Genomic DNA, 27,950 nt, shown 5'->3' with positions numbered 1-27,950 from the left:
CTTTTCCGTGCCTATATGTTTTCTTCCTGGTTCCATTAAATAGTAAACTCTCCTTGACTTTGGATATCAGAGTGGAGCAACTTTTGCCAAAGCGAATTATTAAAAATAGCTGTCTATCGAAGCTGACTGCGTGTGAAGGAGAAGCGTCCAAATACAAAATAAGTAGGCATTTTGTCGGAAGCAAGGAATAGAGGAACTCTTGCTCGATCGTTCTCTATCACTTTCACGCTTGTTTTTAGCTAGCTAGCATATGGATCAGTTGCCTATCGACTGTAAGTTACGTCCTGACTAGCTTGTTAGCTGGCACAGCTTGTTGATTTGTAGTCGATCAACAGCACTGTCAACTCAAACATAATTGATGTCTTCCATATGACATCAACTCCATGTTCTAGCTTCTCAAATGTTGGTATTTTTCAGACACGACTAGTTAGCTAGCTATTGTTTAATTGTAACTACTATATATATATATATATATATAATGTTTTGGGGGGATCTTTGCGTGTGATGTGCACTCGAGCGCAGTATAGCACACGATTATTTCATAACCATACGTGGACATTGTGAAGGAATGCTTGGCATGTCACTACAATGGCTATCTTCCATGTGATGCCTAACTATAACGTTACGTTTCAAATGTCCATTTGCGTCTCCTCCACTATCTAGGTTGTCTGCAGAGCATACTGTATCTTTAGAAACGGGTATTTGATAATCCGCTCCAACTACGTTCCAGATTTGTGATTACATCCTCGCCACCACGCCCACCCTCCCACATATTTGAGGAACCCCCCTGTCCGCGTCTCGCAAGGCGCTTGTGACCCGCGTCTCGCAAGGCGCTTGTGAAGAACCTGCGGACCGAGCCGTGCATTGCTATGGCTCTGCTGACCCTGCACCGGCCCCCGTCCATCTCCACGGCTCCGGTGAGTCCCCTTTCCCGCGCACATCTCAATGTAGAAATACTAGATTTTTTATTTTCCATGACATTGCCTTCACATCATAACACTGTGCGATTTGATGCACTGCCTACACCTGCTATTGCCTATTCATCCAGAATATATTTTCTTTGATTTAATGAACAACAATCATTGCCTGAAGCTGTCAAGTGTCCAGCTTGATGTATTTATTATATTCTCGACGTCATCACGACATTGTACCCTGTGGATGTCAAGGGTCTTTGATGGTCCCTGGTAGAGAAGATAGCATAGCCTCTGGAAGTAGGGATACTGAGGGTGCTTCAGCACCCCCTAATAAATCACAATAAATAAAATAAAAAAATGTGTTTTGTTATTTAAAATAGTTTAATATATTGTTCCACAAAATTAGTGCTCTAGGCCTTTATTACTCCTGTATGAGCGGAGAAAACTACTCGTCAGCAGAGCGGAGAGCTATTTTGTACCCCCGTGCCCCACGCCTCAACAAAATATTTCCTCTGCACCCCCCCAGACAAATGTCAGCACCCCCACCCCAAAACATCGGCCATGCAGCAATAAAGCAGATAACTAGAGGGCACAACATGCCATAGATCAGTTCTTCCCAACCCTCTCCTCGTGGACCACCCAACATTTCACATATGTGTTGTAGCCCTGAACTGGCACACCTGATTCAATTAGTCAAGGGCTTGGTGATAGTTGACTAATTGAATCGGGTGTGATTTAAGGTCAAGGTACATTATGTCACAGTGTATCTGTATTTGTGGGTGACTACAGTAGTCAAATCTACTCCTGCTGCCTAACCCTTGATTCCACCACACAGACAGTGTTCCAAATGGTAACACTCATCCTCCTTATGTCCTTATCATTTCTCCCCTCACTCTTTCTGTATTTCTCTTTCACTTCTCTTTAAACATTTTAGAGCAACTTTAACAGGCTCATTTAAACGTTGTTAATTCCAAGGCCTCTTTGGTATGTTACGAGTGTGCCAATACATCAGGCAACAGTTTCACTTTTCTGTTCCCAGCTTCCCCAGGCTGGCGGACATAACTTTGCCATAACCCCCCCCCCCTGCATTCCACTGTCATTGAGTCTTAAACCCCTGCATTCCACTGTCATTGAGTCTTAAATCTCTACTACTGTTAGTTCCTTTTTTTTCTTCTCCTTCACTCCTCCTTTGTAACCCACAATGCTCCTCTCCTGTCCTCTCCTGTCCTCTCCTCGTCTCCAGCACCCCTCTACTCTTTTTCGTGTCTGTCTAGACATGTCAGTTGCATAACAGGTAATGTTACTGTCTCAAGTTTCACTCACTCACACTGCTAAACCCCACTCCCTCATGCATTCTGTTCTTACTCTTTTTCCCCACCCTCTCTGTTGTCTTTTCTATTCCTCTGTTTCTTATCCCCGTCTCCCTCCTTTCTCTGTGTCCCTCGGTTTTTTAACTTCCGTAGTTGTTTCCTCTGCCTCTTATCTTTGTAGCTGCACATTTTACAAGTAATCCTGCTCATTCTTTCAGGACACGCCACTTTAGATTTCTGCTGTAATCAATGGAATGACTCTATAATTAAAGAGGTTTGTCACTCTGTAATCAGCGGACTTCATCATGTAACAAAAGATGACATATTTATCAGATTGTAGATTTTCACAGTGAAGAGTTTATAGCCTGGTCCCAGATCTGTTTGTGTTCTTGCCAACTTCATTGTGGTCATTGTCAAGTGAAGTTTGGCATGGCAATGATTGACAGGGAGTTTGCATGATAGCCCAAACGGACTGGCACTGGCTAAAGGGTTAGTGAATTAATCATCTTTCAAATAATTTCTTGAAGGATGAAAGCATTCCAAGAAGAGGCAGACTTCAGAAAAGGTATACTTTTTGTTGTTGTTGGCCTTTTGGTTGTGAATTAAATGTTTCTATAGTTTGGATAAAATAACTACAGTTGTGATATGTATGTTGTGAACATTTGAACTTGCAGAGAAAATGTTTTTAATATATAAATATATTTTTACAACCATTCCTGCACAATAACATAATATACAGTTTCACAGTAATTCATAATACAGGAATAATAATTAAATCCCCCATAACAGGGAGAGCTTTGCTCTGGTCAAGGGGGCCGTCCTTCTCTTGGAGGGAGAGAGGGAGGAGCCTCATGAAGAGACATCACCCAATCACTCTTCTTCACCCCTGAAGCTGGGGGGCGGAGCTTCAGACACACAGCACAGACATCTGCATGCCATGGTGTCATTACTAAGACCAGAGGACACTATCAAACTGGTGAGACCCATCAGCTGTCACATGACCACCGGTAGAATGTATAGAATAAGCATACAATAGATAGGACTGGCATTGTGTGACGGTTTAAACTTGGGTCATCTGTAGTCTGCATACCACAACACTGTGTTAGTGCTTAGATAATGCCAGTCTTCAGGTCTCTCATCAGCCAGGGTTACTCATCACTGTTACGTGCTTCACCAAACCACTTCTGTTACAATTGCATGACAATAACAGGCGCGATGCACTGAGCAATGTCATGTTAAAAGCATCTACTAATGGGTCACATTCATGTAATGCTTTTCACTAGGTCTCAAAGCACCTTACATTATCGCAAGGATGGTATCTCACCCTATACACCACCAACATGTAACATCCTAGATCTGGTACCAGATCTGTTCGTGCCAACTCCATTGCTCGTTGTCAAGCCCAAACATGTTTGGCATAACAAGGAGTTGGCGTGATGGTACACACAGACTGGCACTCATCCACTAGTAACATCCACCTACACATTCATAAATGCCCTTTACCCCTCTCTCACCCCTTATTATGCTTAACCGTTCGCTTATCCCACTGTTCTTCCCTCTCCTTCCTACCTCCCTCTCTCCTTCCTACCTCCCTCTCACCTCCCCCTCCCTCTCTCCCTCCTACCTCCCCCTGTCCTTGCAGGCAGTGAGGTTGGAGTCAGTGAGTCCAGTCAGAGTGAGGTATCTGATCGTGGTCTCCACCCTCGGTAACAAACAGGAGAGCATTCTCCTGGGCATGGACTTCCCCGACACAGACAGGTGTGTTCCATGCTGTAACCATTAACATGTTTCCATGGATACATCAGATGGGTCTAGACTAGAGAACGACTTGTGTTAAAAATAAATCTAGTAAATGTTGCCAAAACCGAGGGATGAAAACAGTCTGTCTCTGTGTCTTTCAGTGATCAGTGTACTATCGGTATGGTTGTGCCCATATGGAGTGCCACACAAGTGTACCTGGACGGAGATGGGTAAGAAGTGGGAGAAAACCCACTGCCGTTAGAAACAGAGAGAAAAATTGATGGATTTCCTGAGTGCAGGAGTCAAATGAGGAAACTAGGAAATAGCTAGCTGAGCCTGTTCCACGGTTGGCCTGGCATCTTGGAGGCTGGCCAGACATAATAATACTAATGAGTAATCTCTCTCTGTTTATGTACCCGAATTACATCTGTTTCTGTCACTATGTCGCCCCTTATGTCAACACTTTTAACATCTGCATTCATCACATACAGTGCATTCGGAAAGTATTCAGACCCTTTGACTTTTTCCACATTTTGTTACGTTACAGCCTTGTTCTAAAATTGATTAAATAAAATTCTCATCCATCTACACACAATACCCCATAATGACAAAGCAAAAATAGGTTTTAGAAATGTTTGCAAAAAAAAGAAGGAAATATCACATTTGCATAAGATTTCAGATCCTTTCCTCAGTACTTTGTTGAGGCACCTTTGGCAGTGATTTACAACCTAGAGTCTTCTTGGGTATGACGCTACAAGCTTGGCACACCTGTATTTGGAGAGTTTCTCTCATTCTTCTCTGCAGATCCTCTCAAGCTCTGTCAGGTTGGATGGGGAGTGTTGCTGCACAGTTATTTTCAGGTCTCCAGAGATGTTCAATCGGGTTCATGTCCAGGCTCTGGCTGGGCCACTCAAGGACATTCAGAGACTTGTCCCGAAGCCACTCCTGCGTTGTCTTGGCTGTGTGCTTAGGGTCGTTGCCCTCTTGGAAGGTGACCCTTCGCCCCAGTCCTGAGCACTCAAGGATGATCAATGGAAACAGGATGCACCTGAGCTCAATTTTGAGTCTTATAGCAAAGGGTCTGAATACTTATGTAAATTAGGTTTTTAAGTTTTAAATTTGTAATACATTTGCAAAAATGTCTAAACCTGTTTTCGCTTTGTCATTATGGGGTATTGTGTGTAGATTGATGAGGAAAATGTTTATTTAATTAATTTTAGAATAAGGCTGTAACGTAACAAAATGTTGTAAAAGTCATTGGCTTTGAATAATTTCCGAATGCACTGTAAGTACTTTATAAAGGTTTGCTAACAATGTGTTGACTGTAAAGTTTATATAGTGCTTTTGGCTGTTCTGTGATGTGGTCAGGATTGTGTTGCTCATTGACCTGAGTGTGCAGGAGTGTCGGCTCAAGCAAGAAGTTTCCTTTTACCACAGATCTAGGATCAGATTACTCCACCTCCGATCTTAACTAGGAGTATGAAAGAGCTTTTGAGGACATGTTCAGATCTGGAGCTAAATAAAACCCCAGAAACAGCATTAGAGTTTTGATTTTGTAGCCCTGCCTGTTCTGTGTAGTTGTAATGTATAGATAATATGTAGGGTTGGGCTCTATCCAGATTTTCATACCGTTTCTGTACTATACTGGGGTATACGGTATTACCATAAGTGCGTACAAGGGGCGCTAATTAGTCAATTATAATAATAATGACACAAATATTTGTCTCACAACACAATTTAGGCAACAGGGATCTTTATCCAAGAGGGAATTTAATGTCTCTGCTGTAACCAAGAAGCTTGATCTTGACATCTAGACACTTAGCTAGCAAGTTAGCAAACCAAATATATAGCTGGAGCCCTGAACTGGATATAATTTATTTGACACATCTTAGACTTCTTATAGTTGTACTCAACTTTTATATTTTTTTGTATTTTTTTTTAACGGTATTGAAAATTATACTGGCTGTATTTTGAAATACCCCGTTAAATGGTATATTCGGCCAAGTCTAGTAATAGGGCTCACATGCTGTGTCTGTTTGATACAGACGGTCTTTGATCTGACACTCACACCCACAGACTGGTTTTCTGCCATCAGCAGGCTCACACAGTTAACAGTGTTCTCATTCTCACACCATCTGTCTTGCACACGTTCTCTCTCAATCTCCCTCCTCAGTGGGTTCAGTGTCACGTCAGCAGAAGAGACAAGAATCTTCAAGCCTGTTTCCATACAGACCATGTGGTAGGTTTTATTCAAGCCTGTTTCCATACAGACTGAGTGGTAGGTTTTATTCAAGCCTGTTTCCATACAGACTGAGTGGTAGGTTTTATTCAAGCCTTGTTCCATACAGACTGAGTGGTAGGTTTTATTCAAGCCTGGTTCCATATAGACTGAGTGGTAGGTTTTATTCAAGCCTGTTTCCATACAGACTGAGTGGTAGGTTTTATTCAAGCTTGTTTCCATACAGACTGAGTGGTAGGTTTTATTCAAGCCTGGTTCCATATAGACTGAGTGGTAGGTTTTATTCAAGCCTGTTTCCATACAGACTGAGTGGTAGGTTTTATTCAAGCTTGTTTCCATACAGACTTTTATTATGTTTCCATAAAGTAAACACACACACACAATATTCCTTTTCAGTACTGTAATAGAATGACCTAGAACCTCTACGCTTTCATCTGTCATGGCCTTGCCACTTCCCCTGTCTAGATCCTGCAGGGGTGGGCAACTCCAGTTGTCGAAGGCCTTATTGGTGTCACACTTTTTCAGTGGTGTAAAGTACTTAAGTAAAAATACTTGAAAGTACAACTTAAGTCGTTTTTTGGGGTATCTGTACTTTTAGATTTTTGACTACTTTTACCTAAATACATTCCTAAAGAAAATTATGAACTTTTTACTCCATACATTTTCCATGATACTCAAAAGTACTTATTACATTTTGAATGGTTAGCAGGACAGAAAAGTTGTCTAATTCACACACTTAACCAAGAAAACATCCCTGGTCAATCCTACAGCCTCTGATCTGGCAGACTCACTAAACACATGTTTGTTTGTAAATTATGTCTGAGTGTTGGAGTGTGCCCCTAGCTATCAGTAAAAAAAAAAAAAAAAAATCTAAGAAAATGTCTGATGCCAATTTTTCTCCCCAATTTTGTGATATCCAATTGGTAGTTAGTCTTGTCCCATCATTGGAGGAAACACCGTACAAACTGGCGTCCTGTGTCAGCGTGCATGCGTCCGGCCCGCCACAGGAGTCACTAGAGTGGCCAAACCCTCCCCTAACCCGGACAATGCTGGGCCAATTTTGTACGGCCTCATGGGTCTCCTGGTTGCGGCCGCCTGCGACACAGACCGGGATCGAATCCGGATCTGTAGTGACGCCTCTAGCGCGGCGATGCAGTGCCTTAGACAGCTGTGCCATTCAGGAGGCCTACTTAAGTACATTTTAGCAATTACATTTACATTTGATACTTAAGTATACCTAAAACCAAATACTTTTAGACTTTTACTCAAGTAGTATTTTACTGGGTGACTTTTACTTGAGTAATTTTCTATTAAGATATCTTTACTTTTACTCAAGTATGACAATTGGGTACTTTTTCTCCATCCCTAGCCAACACAGCTGATTAATCAAATTGCATTCTAAACTGAAGATCATGATTAGGTGATTATTGGAGTCAGGTGTGTTAGCTGGGGAAAAACTGTGACACCAATCAGGCCCTCAAGGACTGGAATTGCCCACCCCTGCGCCTAATGTGTCTGTCGCTGTCCCCAGGTCAGTGTTGCAGGCGCTGCATGGCTGCTGTGAGCGGGCGGTGAAGGGTGCAGTGATTCCAGGCTGTGGGCTGGACTGGGCCCAACACTACTATGGGCATGTGGAGTCTAATCGCCTCTGTCTAAACGAGTGGGGAGCCATGACAGGCCTGGAGTCAATTAGGAGGGACAGCGCCGGACAGAGGTGTGTGCACGTGTCTCTCTCTATTTATTTTTGACATCCTAGGGGGCGCGGCAATGCTGCCTGACCCTGAGCTCACCTGCGTGAATTGTTTGTTTATATTGTTTGTTTTTATAGTTATATCGTTACATTTTGTTTCGTTTTATCGACATCTAAGTGTGTCGCAAGTTTAACAGTGTATATTGTTCGTGGCATGTGTGACGACCTTAATTCTAATCGCAGTAAAATGCGGAAAACTTTACAATCACTGCCGGAGGTTGTAGAGATTCAGTGAGTAAATCAACCACCATCACCTACTCATGAGTTTATGCTCTCTTTCCGAGATAAAGTTCACACTCCAAAACAGCATTGCCTTGCCTGATGGTTGTTCTACAAAGTCAAAAAGGGAAACTAAGAAGAAGCGAGGCTCAAGAGGTGGTAACAGGAACAGATTATGGAGGCGGGGAAGCCGTCACCCGCTCCCGAGAAAGCTCACACCCAAACAGCATTACCTTGCCCGATGATTGTTCTACAAAGTCAAAAAGGGAAACTAAGAAGAAGCGAGGCTCAAGAGGTGGTAACAGGAACAGAGTACGGAGGCGGGGAAGCCAACATCTGTTCCTGATACCACCTCTTGAGCCCTGTGAAATGTGCGGTCATTAAATAACAAACTGGATGAGTTAGCGGCAAGGGCTACATTTGAAGAGGACTGTAGGGGAAGTAATTTCATCTGATTTACAGAAACGTGGCTCAAGCAGGACCAGGCTGTATCACGACCGGTCGTGATTGGGAGTCCCATAGGGCGGCGCACAACAGGCCCAGCGTCGTCCGGGTTTCGCCGGTGCAGGCCGTCATTGTAAATAACAATTTGTTTTTAACTGACTTGCCTAGTTAAATGTGAACATTGATGGATACACTGTCTTTAGAGCAGATCGAGACAAAACGTCACAAATTAATGTATCTTTGTAGATAATACTTGGGCCACGATGTGTAATGTGATTGGACAAGTGTGCACCAGGCACCCATCGGGAACATTCTATCTACCACACGAGTTTGGACAAATTACCATTATTCTGGTCTATGTGCCTGGACCTAGGATAAAGTGGAGCAGAGGTTCTGTACATGCAAGACAAGCATGGGAAGGGCTTAATGCAATGATGGGAAGAAAATGGAGAATAATATGGCAGACTGTTCATCCTTTGTAAACGACCTACACTGGTTTTGTTAGAGACGAATGTAAACAAATAGGTGCGAGTATCACCAAATCCTCTCCTGTCCAGATAAGAGAACGAGGTGGCCTCATGCTTGTTAAATATTAAGCCACACAAAGCACCGGGCCCAGACGGACTATGGGGCAAAGTACTGTAGGTCTGCGCCGACTGGCTCAAGGGAGTGCTCACACGACTGTTTCAACTCCTGATGAGAACCTGTACAGTGCCAAAATCCTGGAAGGTGTCGACCATTGTACCGGTGCCTAAGAAGTCAGGGGCCAAATGACTTTCGACCTGTGGCCCTCACACCACTTTTGGACAAATGCATGGAAAGGGTTGTTAGTAAGCACCTTAACCTTTCCATAGCAGATCAACTGGACCTGTTAGTTTGCTATTAGGCACAGAGGGGGACTGAGGATGCTACCCTGACATTGGTGAACATGATGGCTAGTAAGCTTCAACATGCAAAATCACATTTTATTTATTGATTTTAGTTCAGCTTTTAATACAATGCAAATACACACTGCTGAAACGACATTCAGGTCCAGTAATCAACGGAGGCCTCACAGGTTGGATGAAGAACTTTTTAACTGACCGCCTACAGAGGGTCCTCATGAATGGAGCCCCCTCTGTTGAACTGACCCTGAACACGGGTGCCCCAGGTGTGTCCTTTCACTGTTCTCTATCTACACTAATGAGCTGAAGATCCAAGGAAGCAATGTGAGCCTTTTCAAGTATGAGGATGACATGGCTCTGGTAGAACTCTGTATTTAAAAACTAAAAATAAAAACAAGGTAACGCCTGTTCTTAATCAGGAAATGAAAGGGGTTTGGGGTCAGCCAGGATGTACTGGAGAGGGTGTACAGCAGCTTGGTGCATCCTCACGTTCAATATGACCGCCTGGTAATCTGAGCGTGACGAGCAAAAGCAAATTGACCAGAATAGTAAACACAGCCAGCAAAGTAATTGGTCGATCACAAGCACATTTGAGCGTTCTCTTCCACAAGGCAACCAAAAAGAAGGCACCGGCAGTCGTTGGCGACCCCTCCCACCCTCAGTTTGAGAGGCTTCACTCTGTCTGGCACTTCAGAATGGCCAAGAAGAACGTGTTCAAACATTAATTCGTACCTTGTGCTGTTGGACGACTAAATGCAAAGTAAATTGTATCAGTATATGTACTTATCTATCCAGTGTAGTTGGGACAGCGGTCGGTTGTGAGTGAATGTATTCATGTCCTCTGTTAGTGTACAACATGATGGACTGACTGGTTTAAATGTGTATGATATGAGAATGTATGTGTATGTGATTATTTTAATGGAAAGTGATGCCAAAGAAAAATGTCCATCCTGGATGGACAAAGTTTTATTCTATGTTTGTGTGTTGGTGAACTGTGTAAGGGGAAGCGGGTAGTGATACTCTTGTCTCTGCACAGCTCGACGGAGAGGGTGTCTGTGGAGAGGCAGATCAAAGAGGAACTCCGAGACATCATGAGAACAGAGGACCTGGAGAACATCACCTCCAAACAGGTACCACAGAGAAGGACAAGACGATGGGATGTTATATATTGGAACAAGCCCCAAAGTATGCAAGAAGACCAATACTTGTCACGGACAAACAATGGCTGACATAGCTGTCTGAAATACAAGTAGAAGTAAATCAATTGTCTGGTAATATAGAGGCAGTCTGTCTACAGTCTGTGACCTAAATTAATGACTTTAAGAGTCTTGTGTCCGGATCTATGACACCTCACTTGTAACACAAGCCAATTAAACCAGCCAAGTCACAACCAGAGCTCAACAGCCCCTTATAACCTCATGGATGGATTGAATTCCCAGAGGGAGCAAACATGGTGTTGTGCTGTTGATCAGTTGGCCATCCTCTTCCTGTCTCCTTCCCCAGGTCCGCAGTGCCCTGGAGACCAGGATAGGCATGGATATGAAGAACTACAAGGAATACATCGACAATGAAATGATGGTCACCATGGCGCAGATGGACAAGCCCTCCAAAATATTTGACTATTTGTACCTGGTGAGTCCCATCTGACTCACATTTGACGTCTTGGCTTATACCACTCAGCAGTAGCCCCTAACCACAGCTCTGGAATCAGATGCCACTCAGCAGTAGCCCCTAACCACAGCTCTGGAATCAGATGCCACTCAGCAGTAGCCCCTAACCACAGCTCTGGAATCAGATGCCACTCAGCAGTAGCCCCTAACCACAGCTCTGGAATCAGATGCCACTCAGCAGTAGCCCCTAACCACAGCTCTGGAATCAGATGCCACTCAGCAGTAGCCCCTAACCACAGCTCTGGAATCAGATGCCACTCAGCAGTAGCCCCTAACCACAGCTCTGGAATCAGATGCCACTCAGCAGTAGCCCCTAACCACAGCTCTGGAATCAGATGCCACTCAGCAGTAGCCCCTAACCACAGCTCTGGAATCAGATGCCACTCAGCAGTAGCCCCTAACCACAGCTCTGGAATCAGATGCCACTCAGCAGTAGCCCCAAACCACAGCTCTGGAATCAGATGCCACTCAGCAGTAGCCCCTAACCACAGCTCTGGAATCAGATGCCACTCAGCAGTAGCCCCTAACCACAGCTCTGGAATCAGATGCCACTCAGCAGTAGCCCCAAACCACAGCTCTGGAATCAGATGCCACTCAGCAGTAGCCCCTAACCACAGCTCTGGAATCAGATGCCACTCAGCAGTAGCCCCAAACCACAGCTCTGGAATCAGATGCCACTCAGCAGTAGCCCCTAACCACAGCTCTGGAATCAGATGCCACTCAGCAGTAGCCCCTAACCACAGCTCTGGAATCAGATGCCACTCAGCAGTAGCCCCTAACCACAGCTCTGGAATCAGATGCCACTCAGCAGTAGCCCCTAACCACAGCTCTGGAATCAGATGCCACTCAGCAGTAGCCCCTAACCTTAATTATGAGGTTGTAAAGAATATATGACACTGGACCAGTTAAGTTGTAAGGAAATCTCCTCAGAGCTGATCATGACAGGAAGTACATTTTTAAATGTTTACATTTGAGTCATTTAGCAGACGCTATTATCCAGAGTGACTTCCAGTAGTGAGTGCATAGTTCATACATTTTGGTATTGGTCCCCCCGTGAGAATCAAACCTACAACCCTGGCATTGTATGCGCAATGCTCTATCAACTGAGCCACAGGGGAAGTGTGCTGCAACCAAGAGTATGTCGCATGACTCGAACTTCCCTTTTCAGAGCCTAGTGTTTACAGCTGTTGAATATAAAGCTCTGGCCCTCTAGTGTCCTCTCGTCTTCAGTGAATAAGGCTCTGTCTCTCTCTCTTTTAGGGGTCTGAGTGGAATGCTGCCAACTTTGAGGAGCTACAGAAAAACAAGTAAACCTTTCATTTACTGTGTTGGTGTGCGTGTGCTCTTGTTATTGACTTGTATAAGGTGCGTGCAAACGAGCAAGCCAAAGTGTGTGGTTGCTGGGTAACTAAGTTTCTGCCGATGTTTCAGTGTGGGCTACATCCTGAACATTACGCGGGAGATCGATAACTTCTTCCCAGAGTCCTTCAGCTACATGAACATCAGGGTGTACGACGTGGAGGCTACAGACCTGCTGTCACACTGGAAAGACACATACACCTTCATCAACACAGCCAGGTAGTTCCACCCTCCTCCCCTCTCTCTCCTATACGTTCTCCCTGCATTGTACTCTAACGATATGGCTTTGACATAGATTTGTTTTTTCTATAAATATTTTTTTACTGTTTGAATGTGTTGTAACTTTGTGCCCCCCTGGATAAACCAGCGACAGTCGCACAATGATGACACTCCATCAGTAGTCGCACAATGATGACACAACCCCTCTCTTTCCCCCCATACAGGCAGAGTGGCAAGGCGGTGCTGGTGCACTGTAAGATGGGCGTGTCTCGCTCTGGGTCCACGGTGGTGGCGTACGCCATGAAGGAGCAGCGCTGGCCCCTGGAGGTGGCTCTGTCCTACGTCAGGGACCGCAGGCCCATTGTCCAGCCCAACGTCGGCTTCATGAAGCAACTCCACACCTACAGCGGCATCCTTAACGCCAGGTCAGCATATTCATTTATCGTGTTTGGTTTGTGTGTGTGTGTGACATTATTATTTTTTATTTCACCTTTTATTTAACCAGGTAGGATGGTTGAGAACAAGTTCTCATTTACAACTGCAACCTGGCCAAGATAAAGCACAGCAGATTGACACATACAACAACACAGAGTTACACATGGAATAATCAAACATACAGTAGAAAAAATAAGAAAGTCTATATACAGTGTGTAAATGAGGTAAAATAAAGGAGGTAAGGCAATAAATAGGCCATGGTGGCGAAGTAATTACAATATAGCAATTAAACACTGGAATGGTAGATGTGCAGAAGATGAATGTGCAAGTAGAGATACTGGGGTGCAAAGGAGCAAGATAAATACAGTATGGGGATGAGGTAGTTGGATGGGCTGTTTACAGATGGGCTATGTACAGGTGCAGTGATCTGTGAGCTGCTCTGACAGCTGGTGCTTAAAACTAGTGAGTGAGATATGAGTCTCCAGCTTCAGTAATTTTTGCAGTTCGTTCCAGTCATTGGCAGCAGAGAACTGGAAGGAAAGGCAGCCAAAAGAGGAATTGGCTTTGGGGGTGACCAGTGAGATATACCTGCTGGAGCACGTGCTACGGGTGGGTGCTGCTATGGTGACCAATGAGCTGAGATAAGGCGGGGCTTTACCTAGCAAAGACTTGTAGATGACCTGGAGCCAGTGGGTTTGGCGACGAATATGAAGCGAGGGCCAGCCAACGAGAGCGTACAGGTCGCAGTGGTGGGTAGTATATGGGGCTTTGGTGACTAAACAGATGGCACTGTGATGGACTGCATCCAATTTTTTGAGTAGAGTGTTGGAGGCTATTTTATAAATGATATCGCCGAAGTCGAGGATCGGTAGGATGGTCAGTTTTACGAGGGTATGTTTGGCAGCATGAGTGAAGGATGCTTTGTTGCGAAATAGGAAGCCGATTCTAGATTTAATTTTGGTTTGGAGATGCTTAATGTGAGTCTGGAATGAGAGTTTACAGTCTAACCAGACACCTAGGTATTTGTAGTTGTCCACATATTCTAAGTTAGAACCGTCCAGGGTAGTGATGCTGGATGGGCGGGCAGTGATCGGTTGAAGAGCATGCATTTAGTTTTACTTGCATTTAAGAGCAATTGGAGACCACGGAAGGAGAGTTGTATGGCATTGAAGCTCTTCTGGAGGTTAGTTAAGTGTCCAAAGAAGGGCCGTAAGTATACAGAATGGTGTCCTCTGCATAGAGGTGGATCAGAGAATCACCAGCAGCAAGAGCGACATCATTGATGTATACAGAGAAGAGTCGGCCTGAGAATTGAACCCTGTGGCACCCCCATAGAGACTGCCAGAGGTCCGGACAACAGGCCCTCCGATTTGACATACTGAACTCTATCAGAGAAGTAGTTGGTGAACCAGGCGAGGCAATCAGTTGAGAAACCAAGGCTGTTGAGTCTGCCAATAAGAGTGTGGTGATTGACAGAGTCGAAAGCCTTGGCCAGGTTGATGAATACGGCTGCACAGTATTGTCTCTTATCGATGGCGGTTATGATATCGTCGACATCACCTGTATGTTCACTGTACCCTCCATTCCAGTCAGCAGCGCCACAGCGCTCTCTGGAGGCGGATGTCGCGAGAGAAGAGAAAGAGGTCTGCTGCTTCACGCAGCAATGATGAGGAGGACGAAGAGGAGGAGGAGGGGAGTGACGAAGAGGAGGAGGAGGATGAAGAAGAGATGGGGAGTCCGGATGAAGTTGATGAGGCAGATAAAGAGGTAAAAGTTACAGAATGTTTATGGTTAGGATTAGTGCTGTGGTGAACATTACATATGGTCAGCTAGTAACTGTCATGCAAATGATTGCCGGTCTCATGGTAATTGACCTCTAACATAAACACGTTAAGCATCTCCAAAGTATACAAACCGCTGATGTGCGCCTTTAGAACAACAAAAAATTTTAAAGTCTAATAAATTCATTTAATATACACCGTCACAGTAAATCCATTATTTTAGGCAGGTCTTAAGAAACATGATATGAAGAAATGTATTTAAGAACAGAATTTAATATTCTGAGTTGGTCTACTGTATGTTATCTGGCTATGCGCCATGACAATGGCAGCCAAGGCTGTTCATTTAGCAGACAAGATATGCTTATAATTCCCGTGACATTATTTTATGATTTTATATTAAGAAGACTATAAGTGAACATGGCTGAATAAAATACATTTTTCTCATACGATTGCCGAGGGAGTGAGGACATGAAGCGGCTGTTCTGTGTTTAGAGTAAAAAGCTATCATGTGAAAGCTCAGTTTCTAGCCTAGACTGCACACGCTGTTAATTAGTCTCTCATTCACAAGTAATAATAGTCTCACCCATCGGACTATTCTATATTTAATATTGTCTTTACATATTAGGGCTATAACAAATGCAGTGCGTTCGGAAAGTACTCAGATCCCTGGACCTTTTCCACATTTTGTAACATTACAGCCTTATTCTAAAATGGATTAAATCGTTTTTTTCTCATCAATCTACACACAATACCCCATAATGACAAAGCAGAAACACAGGTTTTTAGCAAATGTATAAAATAACTGAAATTACATTTTACATAAGTATTCAGACCCTTTACTCAGTACTTTGAAGCACATTTGGAAGTGATTTACAACCTAGTCTTCTTGGGTATGACGCTACAAGCTTAGCACACCTGTATTTGGGGAGTTTCTTCTCTGCAGATCCTCTCAAGCTCTGGCAGGTTGGATGGGGATTGTCGCTGCACAGCTATTTTCAGGTCTCTCCCAGAGATGTTTGATCGGGTTCAAGTCCGGGCTCTGGCTGGGCAACGCAAGGACATTCAGAGACTTGTCCCGAAGCCACTCTTGCATTGTCTTGGCTGTGTGCTTAGTTTCCTGTTGGAAGGTGAACCTTCGACCCCAGTCTGAGCGCTCTGGAGCAGGTTTTCATCAAGGATCTCTGTACTTTGCTCCGTTCATCTTTCCCTCAATCCTGACTAGTCTCCCAGTCCCTGCCACTGAAAAACATCCCCACAGCATGGTGCTAGGTTTCCTCCAGATGTGACACTTGGCATTCAGGCCAAAGAGTTCAATCTTGGTTTCATCAGACCAAATAATCTTGTTTCTCATGGTCAGAGTACTTTAAGTGCCTTTTTGGCAAACTCCAAGCGGGCTGTCACTTGCTTTTTACTTCTGTCTGGTCACTCTACCATAAAGGCCTGATTGGTGGAGTGCTGCAGAGATGGTTGTACTTCTGGAAGGTTCTCCCATCTCCAGAGGAGCTCTGTCAGTGACCATCGGGTTCTTGGTCACCTCGATGACCAAGGCCCTTCTCCCCCGATTGCTCAGTTTGGCCGGGCAGCCAGCTCTATGATGAGTCTTGGTGGTTCTAAATTTCTTCCATTTTAGAATGATGGAGGCCACTGTGTTCTTGGGGACCTTCAATGCTGCAGACATTTTTTGGTACCCTTCCCCAAATTTGTCTCGACACAATCCTGTCTCACAAACTCTACAGACAATTACTTCAACCTCATGGCTTGGTTTTTGCTCTGACATGCACTGTCAACTGTGGGACCTTACATAGACAGGTGTGTGCCTTGCCAAATAATGTCCAATCAATTGAATTTACCACAGCTGGACTTCAATCAAGTTGTAGAAACAAACAGGAAGGACTAAGAACAAACAAGAGAGAACTATTGTAAAGTAGACTGTGTATAAGATGTATAAATTGAAGGTAAAAGCAGAAGTGTTTATTAGTTTACTCCAATTGGGGGATCGATGGTAGGGTTTGCGGGGAATAATAATAAAGGTATATTCTTTTAAATAGTATGTATGTCTATATAGGTATGTGTATATGTATGGATACGTGTATGGATATATATATTTACCAAAAAAATATGGGGGATTGGAAATGATGCAGACAATTACATTGGAAGCAACATTCTTTCTGCAATATTAAGCTGATCCACCCCTTAAAAAAAAGTAAATATATATTTTTTTAATTTAAAAAATAAATAAACAATTGTAGAAACATCTCAAGAGTGATCGATGGAAACCGGATGCACCGGAGCTCAATTTCAAGTCTCATAGCAAACGGTGTGAATACTTATGTGTAACGGTAGTCCTCCTCCTCTTCAACCGAAGAGGAGGAGTAGTGATTGAACCAAGGCGCAGCTTTGTGAAATGACATGATTTAATAAAGACACGACAAAACAACTAAGACAGAAAACGAACTAGACTTGATTTAACTAACAAAATAACAAAACGAATGTGTAGACAAACCTATACATACGAACTTACAATAAAACACGAAGAACGCACGAACAGGGAAAAATAGACTACACAAAAATGACGATGTACAAACATACCGAACAGTCCCGTATGGTGCGACAAACACTGACACAGGAGACAACCACCCACAACGAACACTGTGAAACAACCTACCTAAATATGACTCTCAATTAGAGGAAACGCCAAACACCTGCCTCTAATTGAGAGCCATACCAGGCAACCCTTAAACCAACATAGAAACAGAAAACATAGAATGCCCACCCAAACTCACGTCCTGACCAACTAACACATACAACAAACTAACAGAAATAGGTCAGGAACGTGACATTATGTAAATAAGATATTTCTAAAAACCCGTTTTCACTTTGTCATTATGGGGTATTGTGACGTCATTATGTGGAGATTGAGGGGGGAAAAAATGTAATTTAAACCATTATAGAATAAGGCTGTAACTTAACTGAATTTTGAAAAAGTCAATGGGTCTGAAAACTTTCCGAATGCACTGCATGTGTGAAATTGGTGTTGATTAAAAATGAGCCATTATCAGCTGCATGGGCATGCCATCAGAATGCACTTGAATAGAGAATGTAGGACTCTTTTACCGAGTAGGCTACGCTGTTGAAAAGCGATGCAATTTGTGCCTAATATTAGAAGTTGAGAAATAAATCAAGCCTGGTAGAGGCCATCAGAACTCTGTTTTCACACGTGATTGCATAAAGAAATGTTGCGCTATGACTCGGTTTGAGGGCACTTTTGCTCCAACCCGGTTCAGCTTATCAACCAGATAATTATGTTAGTCTCTGTTTTAAAAGGTATTTATCCATTTCGGGTCGGAAAGCCCTGGGTCCATTTCGAGTGGGAAAGCCCTGGGTCCATTTCGGAATGAGAACTGTAACTCTCCATTTATCCTCATTCAGATCAGGGAGTCATGCTAGCTTTCAAAAGTCTGCCCTTCAGACCCTCAAAATCAGCATTTTAATAGATCTGCGTTCCAACTAAACTGACATTTAATACATGGGTTCACTTACTGCTCTAGTCTAGAATGCAGGAAAATACAGTGCATTTGGAAAGTATTCAGACCCTAAAATACATTCTCATAACGACAAAGCAAAAAAAGGTTTTTTAGAAATATCTTATTATATTTATTTATTATGTTTTTCTATCCTACTGTTCCACTCACTTGGAGCGTGGAGCTGTTTGAAGTATGGATGAGACATTTCGAATAATAGCGGTCTATTTAAATATAAAAATGTGGAACTTGACATTTAATTCCATGGTCAATACACGTACGTTTTCAGAATGCAACACATTTTTTTGGAGGCATGAGAAAAAAATGGAGCGTGGAAAAGGGCAGTATTCTACTATTGCAACTAGAGGTCGACCGATAAGGATTTTTCAACGCCGATACCGATTATTGGAGGACCAAAAAAAGCCGATGCCGATTTTATTTATTTTTTATATACATTTGTAATAATGACAATTACAACAATACTGAATGAACACTTTTATTTTAACTTAATATAATACATCAATAAAATCAATTTAGTCTCAAATAAATAAAACATGTTCATTTTGGTTTAAATAATGCAAAAATAAAGTGCTGGAGAAGAAAGTAAAAGTGCAATGTTTGCCATGTAAAAAAAACTGACTTAAGTTTCTTGCTCAGAACATATGAAAGCTGGTGGTTCCGTTTAACATGAGTCTTCAATATTCCCAGGTAAGAAGTTGTAGTTATTATAGGAGTATTTCATATACCTTTGACTATTGGATGTTCTTATAGGCACTATAGTATTGCCAGCCTAATCTTGGGAGTTGATAGGCTTGAAGTCATAAACAGCGCAATGCTTGAAGCACAGCGAAGAGCTGCTGGCAAATGCAGGAAAGTGCTGTTTGAATGAATGCTTACGAGCCTGCTGCTGCCTACCATCGCTCAGTCAGACTGCTCTATCAAATCATAGACTTAATATAATAGCACACAGAAATATGAGCCTTAGGTCATTAATATGGTAAAATCCGGAAACTATCATTTAGAAAACAAAACGTTTATTCTTTCAGTGAAATACGGAACCGTTCCGTATTTTATCTAACGTGTGGCATCCCTAAGTCTAAATATTGCTGTTACATTGCACAACCTTCAATGTTATGTCATAATTATGTACAATTCTGGCAAATTAATTACGTTCTTTCTTAGGAAGGAATGGTCTCACAGTTCGCCATGAGCCAGGCTGCCCAAACTGCTGCATATACCCTGACTCTGCTTGCACAGAACGCAAGAGAAGTGACACAATTTCCCTTGTTAAAAGAAATTCATGTTACCAGGCAATATTAACTAAATATGCAGGTTTAAAAATATATACTTGTGTATTCATTTTAAGAAAGGCATTGATGTTTATGGTTAGGTACGTTGGTGCAACGACAGTGCTTTTATTCACGAATGCGCTTGTTAAATCATCACCCGTTTGACGAAGTAGGCTGTGATTCGATCATAAATTAATGGGCACCGCATCGATTATATGCAACGCAGAACAAGCTAGATAAACTAGTAATATCATCAACCATATGTATTGATGTTAGAGGGACAATAGAACGCAGAGTTACCAGGCCATTAGTGACTTAACGACCATTAGTAGCCTACGCAACCTGCTAACGCCCATCAGCGCCTTTTATTTACAGAGAACCGTTTTGGAGTAGCCTAGTTACCTTGACTTAATGGTCACGTGGGATTTGACTGCGGTCATTTTTATTTAACCTTTTTTATTTTACTAGGCTAGTCAGTTAATAACAAATTCTTATTTACAATGACGGCCTATCAAAAGGCCTCATGCGGGGACGAGGGCTGGGATTAAAAATAAAGGACAAAACACACATGACGACAACACTACATAGAGACCTAAGACAACAACATAGCATGGCAGCAACACAACATGACAACAATATGGCAGCAACACAACATGACAACAACATGGTAGCAACATGGCAGCAGCACAAAACATGGTACAGACATTATTCGGCACAGACAACCAAGCACAAAGGGCAAGAAGGTAGAGACATCCATGCATCACGCAAAGCAGCCACAACTGTCAGTAAGAGTGTCCATGATTGATTCTTTGAATGAAGAGATTGAGATAAAACTGTCCAGTTTGTTGCAGGTCGTTCCAGTCGCTAGCTGCAGCGAACTGAAAAGAGGAGCGAACCAGGGATTTGTGTGCTTTGGGGACCTTTAACAGAATGTGACTGGCAGAACGGGTGTTGTATGTGGGTTATAAGGGCTGCAGTAGATATCGGGGGGGGGGGGGGCGCCTAAGAGGGTTTTATAAATGAGCATCAACCAGTGGTTCTTGCGACGGGTATACAGAGATGACCAGTTTCCAGATGAGTATAGAGTGCAGGGATGTGTCCTATAAGGAGCATTGGTGGCAAATCTAATGTCCGAATGGTAAAGAACATCTAGCCGCTCGAGAGCACCTTTACCTGCCGATCTATAAATTACTTCTCCGTAATCTAGCATGGGTAGGCTGGTCATATGAATCAGGGTTAGTTTGGCAGCTGGGGTGAAAGAGTGATTACGATAGAGGAAACCAAGTCTAGATATTAATTTAGCCTGCAGCTTTGATATGTGCTGAGAGAAGGACAGTGCACCATCTAGCCATACTCCCAAGTACTTGTATGATGTGACTACCTCAAGTTTTAAACCCTCAGAGGTAGTAATCACACCTGTGGGGAGAGGGGCATTCTTCTTACCAAACCACATGACCTTTGTTTTGGAGGTGTTCAGCACAAGGTTAAGGGCAGAGAAAGCTTGTGGGACACTAAGAAAGCTTTGTTGTAGAGTGTTTAACACAAAATACGGAAGGGGCCAGCTGAGTATAAGACTGTATCGTCTGCATATAAATGGATAAGAGAGCTTCCTACTGCCTGAGCTATGATGTTGATGTAAATTGAGAAGAGCGTGGTGCCTAGGATTGAGCCTTGTGGTACACCCTTGGTGACAGGCAGTGGCTGAGACAGAAGATATTCTGACTTTATACACTGCTCTCTTTGAGAGAGGTAGTTGGCAAACCAAGCCAAAGACCCATCCGAGACACAAATACTCCTTAGCCGGCCCACAAGAATGGAATGGTCTACTGCAGGTATTCCCAAACTGGGGAATGGTGTCGGGGGTACGCCAAATTAAAAAAATATTTTATTTTATTTTTTTATCACATTTTCAAACAGTGCATTTCATGTTTTCCAACGGGGCTATACATTTTGGATGAGTTTTTTTCGCCTGAGTAGCCTCGTTCCACTGCCAAAAATAAAATTAAACCATCTAGTGTTCAGCGAATTAACACAATGTCAAATACAGGTAGCCGATTCAAATAATTAACATCCAATCACATTAACTGTTACACTCTTGCGGGAAACATTCACTCTTGCACAGACATTTAGAAACGAAACATGACAATTTGTAAAATAAGCCACGGGAGTTTTTTGAGCGAGAATAAAGATGACTTTCGAGTAGTAAGACCTGTATAAAAGCAACAGATACCATTTTAATAAGGGGCTGGAAGCGTCTTATATGGTGAGCTACTGAGTGGCTAGGACAGGCAAGCCCCATACTATTGTGGAGGACTTAATTCTACCTGTTGCTGTGGATATGGCTGGGGGAAAAGGCCCAAAAAACTATACAGACAATGACTTCATCAAACACTGTTTCACAACACATCAGTGACCTAGCATGAGATGTTTTGAAACAATTACTGCTTTGCATACAAGCCAGTGAATTATATGCGTTACAGCTGGATGAGTCAACAGATGTGGCGGGCCTGGCACAGCTCCTGGTATATGCTCGGTACATTTATGGGGGGGTCAATTAAGGAAGACATCCTCTTCTGCAAACCACTGGAAACCAGGACAATATGAGAGGATATTTTTAAAGTACTGTACAGCTTTGTGAAATCAAATGGACTTTGGTGGTCAAGATGTATTGGTATCTGTACTGATGGCGCAAAAGCCATGACGGGGAGACATAGTGGAGTGGTAACGAGCGTGCAAGCAGTTTCTCCCGACGCCACTTGGGTACACTGCAGCATCCACCGAGAGGCTCTTGCGGCCAAGGGAATGCCTGACAGCTTGAAAGACGTTTTGGACACTACAGTGAAAATGGTTAACAAGCAAGGCCTCTGGACCCATGTATTTTCTGCATTATGCAATGATATGGGCAGCGACCATGTAACGCTTTTACAACATACAGAAGTGCGCTGGTTATCAAGTGGCAAAGTATTGATGTTTTCTTTTTAATTGAGAGATGCGCTTACTGACCATTTTCACTTGTCTGACTGCTTGCATGATGACGAGTTTCTCACACGACTGGCCTATCTGGGTGGTTTTTTTTTCTCGCCTGAGTTATCTGAATCTAGGATTACAGGGACTCTCCGCAACTATATTCAATGTGCGGGACAAAATTGAGGCTATGATTTAAGAAGTTGGAGCTCTTCTCTGTCTGCATTAACAAAGACAGACAACACACAGGTCTTTCCATCATTGTATGATGTTTTTTTTTTCTGTGCAAATGAACTCGAGCTTACAGACAATGTGTGATATAGCGACGCACCTGAGTGAGCTGGATCCGCAATTACGCAGGTACTTTACCGAAATGGAGAACACAAACTGGATTCGTTATCTCTTTCATGCCCTGCCTCAGTCCACTTCCCGATATCTGAACAAGAGAGCCTCATCGAAATTGCAGCAAGCAGTTCTGTGAAAATTTAATCAAGCCACTGCCAGGCTTCTGGATTGGGCTGCGCTCAGTTTCATCGTGCCATTAAGACACTGATGCTCTTTGCAACCACGTACTTATGTGAGATTGGCTTCTCGGCCCTCACTAGCATGAAACGCAGTCTGTGCCTTAGTTGTGGAAAATGATTTAAGACAGACTCTCCAATACAAACCAACATTGCAGAGTTGTGCATCCTTTCAAGCACACCCTTCTCATTAACCTGTTGTGAGTTACTCAGAATTTTTTATGGAAAAATAAGGTTTTATATGTAAGATGGCTAAATAAAGAGCAAAATTATTAGTGCCCTGGTCCTATAAGAGCTCTTTGTCACAACCCGGCTCGTGGGAAGTGACAAACTCACACTCATTCTAATGTTTAATAAATGTATTGTGGTGTGTGTATGGGGCAGGTTTACAATGATGGCAAAAAAAACATTTGAGTGCGCTGACCCTGGTGCTAGAGGGGGAACGCAACTGGAGGTTGAATGTTTGAAGGGGTACGGGACTATAAAAAGTTTAGGAACCACTGGTCTACCATATCAAAAGCTTTGGCCAAGTCAATAAAAATAGCAGCACAACATTGCTTAGACTCAAGGGCAATGGTGACATCATTAAGGTCATTACTCGTGACAGTCACCGTAACAGCCCTAGTTAGGATGATATTGTCAAGATCCGGATTATTTGGTTTTTGTGAATCCTTTGAGAGAGGAGTCTTTTGATTGCACCTCAATCTCTGTTTTGACTAGGTATTTGAAGAGCCTGCCCCCAAGGTTGAGACTGACGCAGACGCTTCACCCACGGAACCGGCCGCCCCACCCACAGACCCGGCCGCCCCACCCACGGACCCGGCCGCCCCACCCACGGACCCGGCCGCCCCACCCACGGAACCGGCCGCCCCACCCACGGAACCGGCCGCCCCACCCACGGAACCGGCCGCCCCACCCACGGAACCGTCTGCAGCCAATCCCCTCATCACTGTACACGACAGTGACAAGGTGGGCAACCTCTCAAGTGACATGACAAAACCTTCTCTAACATTTTATATTACATTGAACCAATGTCAAAACCAACCTGTTTATCCATCTTTAATATCCTCCCTCTAGGCGTCCTCTCAGAGCCCCAGTCGCAGTGGCAGGATGAACCTCTTCTCTCTCATGCAGTCCATCAACGAACTGGACAATGAGGACCTAAGGAATGAACAGGTAAGAGGTGTAAGAGAAAAGAAAGCAACCATTTTTCCTACCCTTTCTTAACTTTTTATTATTCGGCGATGTAGATTGCCAACAGTCACCGGCGGTCTCCAGGGCAGCGGAGGCAGAGTCATGGACGGAAGGGCCTCATGCATCAGAGGGCCCATGTGGATGTTTCACCTGAGCCAAGCAGCCTATCAGATCCCATAAAATGTGAAGGGGCGGGGCCAAGTAAACCTGGGTCCAGGGAAGGAGATACCAAGATGATGGAAGGGCGGTAGAGGGGGAGAGAGAAGGGGAGAATGGATGGAGAAAGAGAAGCCTAGAGTAGACACTAATAGGAAGAGATTAAATGTTCTGCCTTCTTTCAAGCTATAAACATGAATCACCCAAAGGTATTTATATACATCATACTACTTAAGCCTTGTTCACACTGCAGGCCTTAAAGCTAAAATCAGTGTTTTTCAATTCTGTTTTGGAATACTGACTGTCCAAACAGCAAGTTACAAGTGACCAAATCAGATTTGTGTTTGTTCAGACAGCAGGCATTTGCTTACATGGCTACACTAGTTATCATAGTAATGATGGGTGTGTGCGCGCGGTGGTGTAGGCTGATTGGTGGTGTAGCAATAAGTCATTTTTGACTAGCCAAAGCAGTCAACTAGCACATTCACTAATTTGTTTGTAAACAATTAACAAGCTCGTTAGCTACCATGTTCTTGTCAAACTGTCAACAGAGTGGCTAGCAAGCAACAAGATATGCCAAATGAGTCTAAAAACCATTAGCGGGCAAATAAATCCGATTTGACTGTTCAGACAAGTTGCATGGCCAGGAATCTGATTAGTACCTGATTTCAACCCACCTACGAAGGTGAAATATGTTTCTGTTCATACTGCAGGAAAAAGAACAGATTTGAATCGTATATGCATTTTTTTTTTTGTTACTTCAAACTGCCAATGTGAACAAGGCTTTAGACTCCCAACTATCATAGCGTTATACACGGAGTATACAAAACATTCATTGGGGAATGGACTCTACAAGCTGTCAAGCGTTCCCACAGGGATGCTGGCAAATGTTGACTTCAATCCTCGCCACAGCTGTGTCAAGTTGGCTGGATGTCCTCAAACACAGGAAACTGTTGAGTGTGAAAAATCCAGCAGCGTTGCAGTTCTTGACACTCAAACCGGGGTACCTGGCACCTTACACCGTTCAAATGCACTTAAATATTTTGTTTAGCTGATTTCACCCACTGAATGGCACACAAACACAATCCTCGTCTCAAAAATCCTTCTTTAACCTGTCTCCTCCCCATCATCTACACTGATTTGAAATGGTGACATCAATAAGGGATCATAACTTTCTCCTGGATTCACCTGTCACGGAAAGAGGTGTTCCTAATGTTTTGTGTACACTGTATAATTTGATTATTTAAGCGTTATTCCTTTTGCACAATATTTCCTTTTTGGTTCTTTTAATATATCACAAACTGTTCCCCAACACATTTACACTCCATTGGTAGTGATGGCTCACTTTGTTTTATGTCACTGCAGTATTACGACACCAATAATTATGTGTACGACCAAAGCTTAGTATTTCTGGTTAGACTTACCTACTGTCACTGAAGTACATTATCATACCGCATGTGTAGTGTGCCCTCCTTCTCTCATGACCTATGACCTCTATGGTTTCATATCTATGCAATAATTAATTTGTATTCTCTGAATTTGAGGCTGCCAGTTCAGGTTGTGTATTTTAAGTGCCCTTATTTTATGGATTTTCTTTTTTTTTTAAACGCACATACAAGCTAGATCTTTTTACTTTATGAAAATGGCATGCTAATTCATGCTGGCTCAATGATCCAAAACTTGAATTTTCTCACTGAGGTTTCAAAATAGTAATAATGAGTGACTGTTTTAAGCTGTGTTATTATTCTGGACCAATTCATGACCAATCCAAGGGCACCAGACTGTGACAATGTGTTCCTCTGTGCCAATTAACTTTCTGTCCTTGAGTTTTAGGGCCCAATTCAATCAGATCTGCTTCAGCAGACAGCCGCGTAGCTAATGTTTTGACGGTGTTGGAGGTGGAACTGAGTTAGAGCTGTCAAATTCACAACTGGCTCCCAGCATGCAGTCGCATTAAGAAAAAACCCATGCAGACTTGTTTACAAGTTCGAACACTGGAATGTGAGATGTAATCTACACCTTGATTACGCTGATAGAAATCCTCATTATTTTGTTTAATGATTTTTCAATTTGAGCGTAATTATTTCTATATAGCCTTCACTTTCTCATTCTGAACTTCTAACGTGAGTGCGGCGGATGTGGCTTTGTTACAATGATCGAGCAGCTGCTCACTGACTTGAGTTCCACTCACCTGCGACACCACCAAAACATCCGCTAAGCGGTTGCCTGCTATCTCCGGTTAACGCTTGAACTGATTGAATGTAGGCCTTAATCTAAAGACAACAGATTTGAGGATCATTAGAAAACTCGTACCCTCTTTTTAAATCTTGGGTGTTAAATCCCTTTAAATTATTGGAGATGTTTTAATTTTTTTAAATATTTTGCTGTCGTTCCACAAATAGCCTTGCTGTAAGAGTGCCTTGGACGTGGGACCCAAATAACCAAGTTATTACCCGAATACACAGACCCTGATTTAAAGTATTTATAATATCTACGGTATATTGCTATTTCTCTGAGCTGGTGGCTGTTTTTCATATTGATTAAAAGGTTTGTCTTGTTCCTTGCTTGAATGGGATTGTGTTATTATGTAGCTACTTGCATTGAATGCGTTCCTCTGTGTATGTCCTCTGACTTTGCTGATTATGACCAGCGTGCATGTTAGCGGTCAGGTTACAGTAGGGTTTTTGTCTATTTTGGACTTTTGAGAGGTTTGAGGTAGTTTTGGCATTATGGTAAGTTTCGGAACTTTCCTCAGTTAAACTGAATGGTTCTTCATGCTGATTTCTTTATCGATCCAATGGTTTTTAAAGTCTTCAGCTGGCTGTGTTTTTATATTCATCATTGAAACCTTCATCCCATTGACACTGCCTGAGCCAACCTCTGCTGTTATGCAATCAAATTGATCAATGACCTGTATCTGTTATTGTTCTGGATAAGTGTTATCTCCCCCACTGTTTTCAGCACATTTGTTTACAGCTATACTGTATGAGTGAATAAATGTTTCAGAGTAACCAATGTCATGTTCATTTGTGCCTTTTTTTTTTTTATTGACTTTTCTGTGTACAACAAACGGGGGAAAAATTGTTGGATTGGCTAAGAGCCTTTAGTTATGTTGATATTTACATAATACTAGTATAATGGAAACTTTTGGCCCCTAAAGTTAGGTCCCGATGAATTGTCGTGGTTCAGAGTAACTCCCTCTTTCATCGCTGTCTGAAACGACAACCTGGGAAGAAAAATAAATTAAAAAAGTGATTAACATATCTCCCTAAACACAACCCCAAACAACATGAAGCCTGTTGTCACATATGGATGACTTGACAGTCCTTTGGTCAAAATCC

General features: G+C 43.0%; 1 protein-coding gene across 3 annotated transcripts; it reads left to right on the top strand.

Annotated features, from left to right (window-relative positions):
* The first annotated feature begins 15 nt into the window (after nucleotides 1-15).
* Nucleotides 16-27,624, top strand: LOC120062372 (protein phosphatase Slingshot homolog 3-like). 3 transcript variants are annotated; one of them, XM_039012296.1, is made up of 17 exons: nucleotides 16-162; nucleotides 731-917; nucleotides 2,752-2,789; nucleotides 3,014-3,200; nucleotides 3,867-3,982; nucleotides 4,126-4,194; nucleotides 6,138-6,203; nucleotides 7,735-7,917; nucleotides 10,537-10,630; nucleotides 11,004-11,132; nucleotides 12,431-12,477; nucleotides 12,602-12,748; nucleotides 12,973-13,173; nucleotides 14,773-14,950; nucleotides 23,980-24,228; nucleotides 24,337-24,435; nucleotides 24,510-27,624. In XM_039012296.1, the coding sequence occupies exons 2-17, from the start codon at nucleotides 870-872 to the stop codon at nucleotides 24,702-24,704; spliced, it is 2,046 nt and encodes a 681-aa protein (XP_038868224.1). In that variant the 5' UTR covers nucleotides 16-162; nucleotides 731-869; the 3' UTR covers nucleotides 24,705-27,624. The 3 variants fall into 3 exon arrangements, with proteins under 3 accessions (XP_038868224.1, XP_038868225.1, XP_038868226.1); XM_039012297.1 differs by lacking the exon at nucleotides 6,138-6,203; XM_039012298.1 differs by lacking the exon at nucleotides 11,004-11,132.
* The last annotated feature ends 326 nt before the right edge of the window (nucleotides 27,625-27,950 follow it).

This window comes from Salvelinus namaycush, chromosome 17 (assembly GCF_016432855.1).
Source record: "Salvelinus namaycush isolate Seneca chromosome 17, SaNama_1.0, whole genome shotgun sequence".
Lineage (NCBI taxonomy): Eukaryota > Metazoa > Chordata > Actinopteri > Salmoniformes > Salmonidae > Salvelinus > Salvelinus namaycush.
The sequence above is the reverse complement of the archived record's forward strand: the minus strand, read 5'-3'. Positions and strand labels throughout refer to the sequence as shown.

Coding starts and splice junctions, on each gene's coding strand:
- LOC120062372 (XM_039012296.1), top strand. CDS start 870: ATGGCTCTGCTGACCCTGCACCGGCCCCCGTCCATCTCCACGGCTCCG. Junction 3,983..4,125: donor GACTTCCCCGACACAGACAG/GTGTGTTCCATG, acceptor TGTGTCTTTCAG/TGATCAGTGTACTATCGGTA. Junction 13,174..14,772: donor AGCGGCATCCTTAACGCCAG/GTCAGCATATTC, acceptor CCTCCATTCCAG/TCAGCAGCGCCACAGCGCTC.